This window comes from Cervus canadensis, chromosome 32 (genome assembly GCF_019320065.1).
Source record: "Cervus canadensis isolate Bull #8, Minnesota chromosome 32, ASM1932006v1, whole genome shotgun sequence".
Lineage (NCBI taxonomy): Eukaryota > Metazoa > Chordata > Mammalia > Artiodactyla > Cervidae > Cervus > Cervus canadensis.
This window is the reverse complement of record NC_057417.1, coordinates 35,381,658-35,392,449: the sequence shown is the minus strand read 5'-3', so window position 1 is coordinate 35,392,449 and position 10,792 is coordinate 35,381,658. Positions and strand designations below refer to the sequence as shown.

Below are 10,792 nucleotides of genomic sequence, written 5' to 3'. Positions count from 1 at the left end.
CCACCTCCGGCCGCCGCGCCGCACGGAGCGATGCGGGGGAGCGGCAGAGGGAGGCCGAGGCCTGAGCGGGGATGGACGGCGCCCACGCCACGGAAGGGCAGCGCGCCGAGCTGGGTCCATTCCGCCTGCCTGGGCTGGTGGGACCGCACGCTGGCGACGGGTCTCTGGAGAGGCGGAGAAGCCCCGGTATCAGGGCTAAAGTGGTTACAAGCCAAGTGACCCCGCAGCTAGACGAGAGGCCATTAAAGGCTAGGGACTGCGAGTGGCTGGGTGGGCTGTGGAAAGAGGACCCCGCCGGCCCGAGCCCTCCACCCCACACCCCCATCCTCCGGGTTAGGCCCCTGCCCCCGCCCAGGCTGCCCTCCCGCTAAAGGCAGTAAAGGAGCAACCCTCCAGGGGTTCTTTCATCCTCGGCTCCACGGGCTTCAGCATTTCAAAGGCCGAGTCGAGTGGGCCCTTGGGGGGCCCTCAGCTTCCCCCAGATTCCGGGGAGGAGGGGTGGGCCCCTCCTGAGATTCTGAGAGGGCAGGGTCTCCCAGCGCTCAGACCCCCAGCGCACCTGCCTCTCTCCCCTGCTAGCCCCGCCTGCAGCCTCCCCCTACCCAAAGCGGGCTCTCGGGGCTCAGAATGTAGGAGGGCTGAGGCAGACCTCGGGAAACCTTGGTACTGTCCTTGTCCACGCAAGTAGACTTTCCATCGCATTGGAGGGAGTCCACTGGATGGTTTCCGGAAGGCGGTGAAGAGCACACTGCCTGGACTCAGGCTGGACCCCTGGCGGAGCCCAGAGACTTCCTGAGAGTTGACTGCATCACACCTGCTTGAGCGTTGAGTTCCCCACAGGCAGAGGGGACCCGAGGACCCACACGTCTTTGGGGCTGAAGGACTTGGTTTGATAGCGGGTGTGCGAATGAGGAAAGGTCACCTTGTACTGCAGGGGCTGGGGTGGGGGCCCTTCTGGCTCCAACCTTTATACAGAGGCTCCCTAATTCCTGGGGGGGGGGGGCTCCCACCAGCTTTGAGCAAGTGAGTCGCTCTGTGCCCCATCCCAGCCTGGAAATTCAGGGGCTCCCAGTTTGAATTTGGGACAGAAATGTGGATTTGGGGCAGAAGAGATCTGGGAACAGGGAATGGGGGCATCTTCTACGGGAGCCCAGGCCAAAGTTAGGCAGAGAGCAGGCGAGATGGGGGGGGGGGGCGGTGGATGGACAGGACGGAGGCATCCTTCTAATCGCTGGCGGCTATTAAAAATAAAACCGCGGCTCGTTGTCATAGCGACCACGACAACAGCGACTGCCCAGGGTGGCACAAACTTATGCAGCCGGTGACAGCCGCTTTTGGGGGAGACTCGGGGCCACCAAGGCCTGCCCACCAAGGCCTGCCGTGCCACCAAAGACAGCCCGGGCCCACCCTCCCCCCCTCCTCGGAAGAAGCCGACAGAATTAGATCCCTAGACGGTGCTTCCTAGACCTTGAATCGACTTGACCAAGAATCAACAACCAGGACAGGAACCCACGCGTGCGGGGACTCCCCGGCCCTGGCGCCTCTCTCCGAGGCCCCTTCCCCTTTCAGACCCCGGCGTCCTTATCTCTGGGGAAGGGCTGATTGGGGAGGCGGCTTCAGATGGAGGCTCGGCGGCGGGAGAGGGGACCCTGGGTCCCAAAGCCAGACATGTGGGGGCTCGGGCACCTGCCCAGCCCGCCTGTCTTGCGATCCTGGCCGCTCAGGTGTGGTCACGTGCTCCTTTCTGCCCAGGAATCGAGTTTCACTTCCAGCCGCTATTAGGCGGTTCACACGGTTCACTGCAAACATTTGATAAAGAGGCTAAATATACATTGGAGTCGGAGAAGGCGTGGGCGTTCTTGCAGAGCGCAAGGACGGGGCTCCGCGGGGCATCCCCGCCCAGGCCGAGAGTCCGGCTCGGACCCCAACCAATTCCCGGTTCCCGGTGCTCCCACCCCAACCCCCCCCCCCGCCCCCACACACAATTGGGATCCCAGGCCCAGGACACACGGCTCTGGCAGGCTGTGGGCGCCCCTTGGCAGCCAAAGGCCCCTAGGCGGAAGAAGGGGGGGCCCCAGGGGGGAGCTCCAGGGAGGGTAAGTGCTGGTGGGAGGTGAAGGCGCACCTGGCAGCCCGGGATGTCCGGTCGCCCCCGGAGCCGGTGCTTCCGGGCTATCTCCAGCGTCCCCGGCGGCGCGCCCCGACGTGCCGCGGACCCATAATTAAGGTGAGTCAGGTGCTACAAATAGGTGAAGAGAGGGACTCCGGGTGCAGCTGGGTGACTGCGCGTCTGCCCCTCGCTGGTTCCTCCGGGCACCCCATGACCCCCCACCCACCCACGGAGGAGCGGGAAGGGCCTGGCCACTCCTGGAGAGGGGCCGCCTTTATTAAGGACCTGAGACCCGCCCAGGACCCTTCACCCTACAGCCCACCTCCCCGCCTGCGCAGCGCCTACCTGGGACCTGGCACCAGTTGGCACTCCGTTGTTGCTATCATCCTTTTTTTGTTTTTTGCAGTGGGAGTTATGACTAACGTCCACGGGGACACCTCGGTTTCTGAGTGGCCCCTGGGTGTGGAGAGCTGCCCCACCACCCCTCTTACAGATGCCAGGAAGCTGGGCACTGCCCGCAGCCCCAGAGCGCAGCCCTGGGCAGTCACTCCTGGGCCAGCTCTCCCAGTGCTGGGGGTGGGGGCTGTCTCAGGCCAGCTGACCCTGCCGGTTTCAGGCGGGCACGAAGATGATGTGGCCTCCTTGCAGTGAGGGCCTCAGGGCTGGAGCCCACCCCTGCTCGATCCCCCATCCCAAGGGGCGCTAGCTGCCTTCTGCCCCTTGACCTTGGCTTTGCTGGAGCGGTTTGTCCCTGCCCTGCCTTGAATCTGTTCTCTCACCTGAAGAGTGGGGGCCAGCAAGCTTGCTGTGCACGGCTGTCTCCCACCACCCAGCCCCCCGGCCGAGGGGGGGGGGGCATCGCCGTGCACGCACACCTGCAGGGCCTGGGACCCCAGGCTCCGGCACAGCTGCCTCCACCTGGGTGGCCAGCTAGGCGTCCAGACCCAGGTCTCTGCCCACTGCCAAAGCAGACCTCAGAACAATTTGTCATGACGAAACACCACATTTCCCTTTATCTCTGGGCAAGGATTTCTTGGTTCAGGGCAATTAATCCAGGAGTGGCCTCAGCTGAGTGGGCAGCTCTCCTTGAAGATCAAAAGTGCCAGGCGGGTGTTAATTAAGTCATCATCTCAGCCGCCCCAGGCCCGAGTTCAGGATCAGGCCTTTCCAGTCCAGCCTCCCTGTGCTCAGTGTTGGTTTTAACTCCCTATTAAATATTTTCCTTTTAAACACACAAACCACAATGAAGTTTTACATACCATATGGGCCCACAATCATTCTATGAATATTTTGTGAATGAAGACCTCTGGGAAGGGGCACTTGTGGGCTTCAGAAATCAAGGCCAGACCTGGTCTGTCTAGGATGGGAGCCTCCTGCCACAGGAGGCCACTGGGCATTTGACACGTGGCTGGTATGTGCTGTTCGTATAAAATACACACAGCCTCCAAGACTTGGTATGAAGATAAAGAATGTAAAATTTTTCATTAGTAATTTTTACGTTAGTTACCTGCTGAAATGATAACATTTTTGATATATGAATTCAATAAACTGTATTATTGCAATTAATTTCACACGTTTGTTTTTCCTATGTTTAATGTGGTGGCTAGAAAATTTAAAATACTGTGTGTGGCTCTAGTTATATTTCTACTGGACAAGGCTGGTCTGGGCATCCAGAGTTCGTATCTCCTCGGTGGAGCCAAGCCAGTGAATGTGAGTAGGGTGGGGGTGGGGCGGAAATCCTGCCCTGGAAAGCCCAAGAACCTGGAGACCAGAACAACCCCGGGCCTGCTCTGCCCACCAGCCGCGCTTGCATCGTCTGCCGTATGACCCTGAGCAAACTCTTCAGCATCTTGGAGCCTCAGCTCCTGCCTTTGGTAACAGCCAGCCCAGGGGGCTGCGTTCAGAAATCCTCATTCACACAACAGGTACTTCTGTGCCGGGCACGGGAGCGCAGCACTCACACGATGCCCTCGCGGAGCCTGCAGTCTCTCCAGGGAGCAGCAAATAAGTGACAAGTGTCTGCTCTTCCAGGTCAGGAAGCTGGGGTGGTCAGGAAGGCCTGTTTCTAAAGGAGTCAGTGCTGAGACCAGAATGGACCCTTCCAGGCAAAGGTCACAGCAGCCTGTGCCAAGGCCTGGAAGCAGGAACCAGCTAGGCCTGTCGAGGACCAGCAGGAGGGCATGAGCTGGGACCAGTGGGCAGTGGGCAGGTCACACAGACCTCAAGACCATGTCAGGGGTGTGGACTTGTTCTACGGGGACAGAGCCCACTGGTGGGCTGGGGGGACAGAAAGAGAAACGGACCCCCACGGCCGCCTGCCAGCTTGCCAGGCCCCAGTGGCTAGACCTCAGCCTCACTGTTGTCTTCAGGATTTATAGCCGAGTTGCTGCATCTTAGATGTGAATTCCAAGGTTCAAGTCTGGTGGTCTGACTTGAACCCAGAGCCCATCTACACCTCCTTCCCTGGGGGCTGCTGGCAGGCCCTATCCCTCTGTCCTAGCTGTAGATGGGGTAAGGGGGGTCGACAGTCTCCCTTGGCCTTCAGATTTGATGGGACTCAGCCCCCAGGGGGAGGCAGGAGTCTGGGGCTCACAGGTTGTTTGGGGAGATGCATTGCTGGCTTCCCAAGCCTCCCAGAGGAAAGATGGTAAGAACGTGTCCTCCAGAGAGCGGCACTCACCGGATGGAAAGGCTTCCCACGCGGGGTGGCCAGCACCTCCCTGAGCAGAGGCACAAGCCGGACCAGAGCCCGTGGGGTCAGCAGGGAGGCGACCTCGGCTCACGGGCAGCGGGAGGACATCAGAGTGCCCTGGAGAGGCGGGGCTGCGGGGTGAGCACCGATGCTCCCAGAACAAAGAGGCGCGCAGGGAAGAAGGAAGAGGAAGGTCAGACGGCAGGGTGCTGGGGTCATCAGAACAGCGTGGAGCTCGGGGCAGACGGGCTGGGACACGCAGAGCCCGGAAAAGCTAAAGCTACTCCAGAGGAGGAAACGAGAGACGTTGAAAGAGTCCTTCACTCAGTGCCACTGGGGCAGGTTAGAGAAACTACCTTATTAAATCCTCACTTCTCCTTGCCACGAAGTACATTTCTACGAATTAAGAAATTAAGTTGTTAAGCAAACGTTTCAGAACAAACTTGACCATGTAAGTCTTGGGGAAGGCCCCCGCCCTCCACCGCAGCATTCTCACCAAAGCCGTTGTCCTGAGGAGGGGAGGACACACCCAGGTTCAGAGAGACTCCTGCAGACACCTGCTCCTGACCCCTCAGGTACCTCACCGCCGTGAAGAGAACACGGAGAGAGCTGGAGGTCACCACAGCACCCGGTCCTGGACTGACTCCTCCGTCCAGACCGGCAAGTAGCTCGCGGGACACACATTAGGTGACTGTATCCAGGTAAAACTCCTGGGTGTGGTGACGGTGTCACAGTGATGCGGGCGGACTCCCTTGTCCTTGGAGACCGTGGTACTGCAGGTGAAGGGTCAGGATGCCGAAGTTTGTTCTCACGTGGTTCCGGGAGCGGGCAGTGGAACTGACAGATGATGGACAGATGCACATGTGCGCACACACAGGAGGACGATGCACGGATCCCTGGGTGGAGACTGGGGGGAGATGATAGACGGGTGGCTGGCTGGCGGTGTGCAGACGGGGAGGTGGACGGGTGCTGGATACAGGTGCAGGGCACCTAGCCACTCATCAGACTCTTCTTACCACTTTTCCAAAAGGTCGAAATGTTTCAAAATGAAAGTTATGAAAAAGTGCTAATCGCTATTTTCTAGTTTTCCTGTAATTGATCAAACTTCTAGGATGCAGAGAATTTTCAGAGCTCCAGAAGACACAGGACAAATTACATTTGCTATGCGTCACATTTTCAGACTTCAAAACAGAATGTCAGATTTAGAAATTGAAAAAAAGTAAAATAATTTTAAAACATGAACAAAGGGAATCCTTTAGTTGTGTGTTATAATCACGTCCCTATGTACTTTCATCTGAACAGAGGAAGTGTATTAAACCAACTCTTTCAAACATATCTGCCGGGGTCTCTGCCCATGTTTTCTCATCAGAAAACCAGGAAAGATGCACAGAAGCGACATGGAGACACTTCAGTGCCAGCCAACATCTCAGACACAGCCCCGGGGATCTGCTGTTTCTCGTGCCAGGAGGGTGCCAGGCAGGAAGGGAAGGCTGAGAGGGCTGCTTTCCCAGTGGGGGCCAGTCGCGGTCAGAGCCGGCGGCCACTTGGATCAGGAGCCGTGAAAGTGGCCGTGGCCCCTGACCCCGTCATCCCACGGCTGGGCACTTAGCTCACAGAAATGACCCAGATACAGAACGACCACAGACTAAACGGTCCAGGGCAGCGCAGCCTGAAATAGCAAACCCTGGAAACAACCTGAAACCGACTGTTTTCCTGACCCTCCCCTCCGGTGGGAAACGGGGGAGGATGGCTTCCTGCCCATGGAAACGCCAGCGATGTGTCCAGCACTGTCACCGCTGCTTTCTCCACTGGGTTTGGGGTGCCCTGCTTTCAAGTGTTGGCAGAGACAGGGCACCATCCATGAAGGGCAGTTGCGGGGATAGGCTTGTCTGGCATCTTTTTCTCTCGGTCCTGCAATGAGTTAATCTTCTTGTTGAAGAAACTCAGTCACTTCTATTTGGAACGAGCCACGCGGGATCAGAAACTGTAGCTCTGGGCTGGGAGCAGGCATGTTCCCACCTCCCTGGGCCTCGAGTTCAGTGAACAGAGCTTCGCCAGCTGGCCCTCCTCTTCCAGGAAGCCATCCCAGGGCCAGCCAAGCCTGGCTTCAGACTCAGCCTCTTCCTGACCCTGTGATGGGGCAAATCATGTCACAGCTCAAGGCCTGTTTCCCCATCAGGGAAAACAGGACGCCAGTACCTCGGTTCCAGGACTACTATGGAAAGAAAAGGCAGAAGTGATGAAAAGACCCTGAGAGCATCGTGGCCTCCTCCCCGTGGCCGTGTCATCAGCCTGGCACGTTCCCGCCTGTCTGAGGACCGAAGACCGGTGTTGGAGGAAAGGGCCGCCTTGTGGCAGCATCGGCAGCCTGGTGGGCCAGCCTTTGGAGGAGGGACCAGGGGGATCTGGGCCAGGGGGGCTCTGTGAATCCTCTTGGGGGCAGGTGTCCTGCCCTCTGGGGCCAAGTGAGGTCTGGGGCCCAGGACTTCCTTGTAAAAGAGGCTTCCTCACACCAGCCTGGCTTGCTGGGCACACCCCAGGGGACGAGGAAGGCAGCTCTCCTGAGGCCAGGAGGCCTGGGAAGAGAAGAGGGGTCAGGAAGAGGGGGGCGGAGAAGAGGGGACAGGGGAGCAGGAGAGGAGAAAAACAGAGGAATGGGGGGTGAGGTGGGGTGGAGCGAGAGGCCAAGGGAGCACCCCTCCCCGTCTTCCCGCGTCTGCGGGCACAGAAGTCTCTCCCACATCTGCCGGAGCAGGATGGCGGTGCCAGTCGTTGTCACGACGGTGTCCCCTCCGCAGGGGGCCCGTGTGCGCGCATGGGACGTGAAGATCCCACCCTTCTCGGCAGCCACACGGGCACACGGCTGCACACGTCAGACCCCAGTCACAGGGGGGCCCCCGAACACCTTCATGCATGAACACCCCCGTGCACAGAGGGCCGGGGGGCTCAGAGGGGAAGGGTGGGTGAGGAGGCTCCCTTTGTTCTTGTCAGTCAAGTCCTGGGTCAGAGAACCGACAGGAGGCCCCCCATTCCCTGTCATCTCCCAGAAAGTGACAGCTCCCAGACAGGAAGGGCAGTCACAGCCCAGCCCCACAGTCTGGGTTATGGATCAGAACTCTTGTGACAAGGACCCAGCTCACGGTGCCCAAGGAGACGGGGGACGGCCGGGCCAGGCTGAGCGGCGTCAGGTACGGCTGGATCAGGGCCTCATCTCCTACTTCCTCTGCAGTGGAAGGCAGCGCCCAGCAGCCCCCTCCTGACCCCCATGCAGCCCTGGACTTCTCAGGACTATGTCTCACTGCCATGCCTGGGGCACTGACTGTGTCCGGGGGGTATGGACCCAGTGCCCAGGACTCCTTGGGTCGCCCTCAGCCCCCAGGTTGATGAGACCACACACCCCCTCCTTGCACCCAGCCTGCCTGAGACGCGCTGCCCTGCCCTGACTGGGCAGCCTCTGACCCCAGCCCCCTGGAGCACCCCGGAAGGGGGTGCTAGAATTCGGGGCTCACGCCCGTGTCCCTGGGGACTCTTAGCTGCCCTTTGGAGGAGTGAGCTGAGGCCCGGTCTGTGACTGCCAGAGACAGCCTCTGCATCCAAGTTGTTTTTCTCAACAGGAGAGAGCCAAGTACGCCAGATAGTCTTATCCCTGTCCTGCTGTGACCTGCAGGCACCCCTGGGGCGAGGGAGGTCCTGCAACCTCTGGACACCTCTGCACGTCCCCGGCGGGGCTCAGGGGGCAGTCACAGCATGGACAGGACAGGGCCCGGGCCCGAGGAGCCAGTCCCGGGTTTAGAGACATCTCTGCTCCTGCCAGTTGTGCAAACTTTAGCAACGTTTCCTTCACTGGCCTCAAAGACAGAGTGGGCAAAACAGTGGAAGTAGATTCGTGATGTTTGTAGTAATGCCCAAGAGGTAAGTGCTCAGTGCAGAGCCGGGCACGCATCTGAATACAGCTGGTGTTCTATGGCCGGGGACGGACAGGTTGCACAGGGTGCTGTCTGTAGAGACGCCAAGCCTGGTAAACAGCAGGTGCTCAGTAAAGCACAGAGCGCCCCACCCCCAGCACAGCACCCCTGTGAAAGAAGCCCTGGGTTTGGGGACAGCGCCAGCCCCTTGGGTTCCCTCTGGGCCGGGGCCACCAAGCTCGTGTTTACCTGGACAGGAGCCCCCTTCCTGCGTCCTCCAGCGGGAGACCAGGCTGGTCCTGGGACCGGTGTCCTCCCTGGAGGCCGAGTCTCAGCGTCTGCACACTCCTGAGTCCAGGGCCATTCCTGTCTCCCCTCCCTGGACGGTTTGCCACCCCCCAGCCTTGCAGGCTCCCACACGGTCTCCACGCTGACTACCCTGCAGTGGGGTCTCCAGCCCAGAGCTCCCTCCTGAACCCCAGAGCCGTTCAGGCCAGCGCCTCCCCAACCAAGACGAACCCCGGGACCTACCTCTGGGTTTTGGGACACCCCCTCCCCGACCCCTACTGCTAGAACCAGGAGTCTCAGAGCCAACCATGAACTCTTACTTTCCCATGTACCTCTGAGCGGGCGGGAAACCTTGTCGACTGACTCTCTGAAACTTGACCAGTCTCCAGTCCTCGCCTCCAAGCCGGCTGCAGCCCCACCCCTTCCCTTTATCCCATGCACCCCCAGACTGCATAGTCAGTGATCCTTTCAGAGGCAAATCCGCCCAGGTCACTTCTGCTCCAAAGTTACCCTAATAAACTCTGGGCTGGAGAAACCCGCCAGGAGATGCTTAAATGACGCCCACCCTCGTGCGAGATGAGAGCAGGGTCAGGCTTCGGGCGAGTCCAGCCTTGATGATGGAGACAGGGCTCTGCCAGCAGGCTCCCTCACCACCGCCAGGGCCCTCCCCGGAACTACAAAGCACTTTCCCCAGCAGATAACGGGTTATAAATAAGTCTGTCCTCCCCACCAGCTCCCTCTGGCAAAGCTAATGGGTAGAGGCAGATGAAGGCCGTGAGAAAGTCGCTCCTGGAGTCCAGCAATGCGTTGCATCCATAGATGTCGGGGTCCGGCCCGGCCTGGCCCTGCTCTGTCTCTGGAGAGACCCCAAGAGTCAGGACCGCCTGGGATCCGAAGGCAACCTGACCTCCCCACCGCACACTGCTCCTCCACACCCCTCAGGGAGCCACACGCCTCCTGACCACGACCAGGCCGCTGGGCCCGACATGGCCGGGAAGAGGCCTCCAACATCACCCAGGGTCTGACTAGGACCCCGAACTCCAGAGCAGCGGCGGGGCCCTGGGCGAGGGCAGCTCAGCCCCCGGGGAGACCCTGCCCGAATCCGGCCTGATTCTTCCTAGGGTGTTCGGAGTGTGAGTCAGGTCTCCCCGGCCCTGCTCCCAGTATTCCAGAAGGATAAAGTCTGCTGTAGCTCCCTATTCCCACAGAGCAAGTGACCCAAGGACAGACAGTGAAACCACAGCCCAGAGAGATGAGCTCCCAGAGGTCAGGGCTCTGAGCGCTCAGCTGGTGGTTCTGTCCATCAGCCAGGCAGGAATTGGGGGCTCCTCCTGTCCATCGGCCTGACAGGAATTGGGGGCTCCTTCTGTCCATCGGCCTGACAGGAAGTGGGGCCTCCTTCATCCATCAGCCTGACAGGAAGTGGGGGCTCCTTCATCCATCAGCCTGACAGGAAGTGGGGCCTCCTTCATCCATCAGCCTGACAGGAAGTGGGGGCTCCTCCTGTCCATCAGCCTGACAGGAAGTGGGGCTTCTTCTGCCTGTCAGCTTGACAGGAAGTGGGGGGGGGTCCTCCTGTCCATCAGCTTGACAGGAAGTGGGGGCTCCTTCATCCGTCAGCCTGACAGGAAGTGGGGGCTCCTTCATCCGTCAGCCTGACAGGAAGTGGGGGCTCCTTCATCCGTGAGCCTGACAGGAAGTGGGGGCTCCTTCATCCGTCAGCCTGACAGGAAGTGGGGGCTCCTTCATCCGTCAGCCTGACAGGAAGTGGGGGCTCCTTCATCCGTCAGCCTGACA

The 10,792-nt window shown here is 59.9% G+C and overlaps 1 protein-coding gene across 1 annotated transcript; it reads right to left on the bottom strand.

Annotated features, from left to right (window-relative positions):
* Positions 1 to 779: 779 nt before the first annotated feature.
* On the bottom strand, positions 780 to 3,388 carry LOC122432906. The gene is made up of 3 exons (XM_043455205.1): positions 3,370 to 3,388; positions 2,456 to 2,697; positions 780 to 2,239 (listed from the first exon to the last, which is right to left on the bottom strand). The coding sequence occupies exons 1-3, from the start codon at positions 3,386 to 3,388 to the stop codon at positions 1,763 to 1,765; spliced, it is 738 nt and encodes a 245-aa protein (XP_043311140.1). The 3' UTR covers positions 780 to 1,762.
* Positions 3,389 to 10,792: the final 7,404 nt, after the last annotated feature.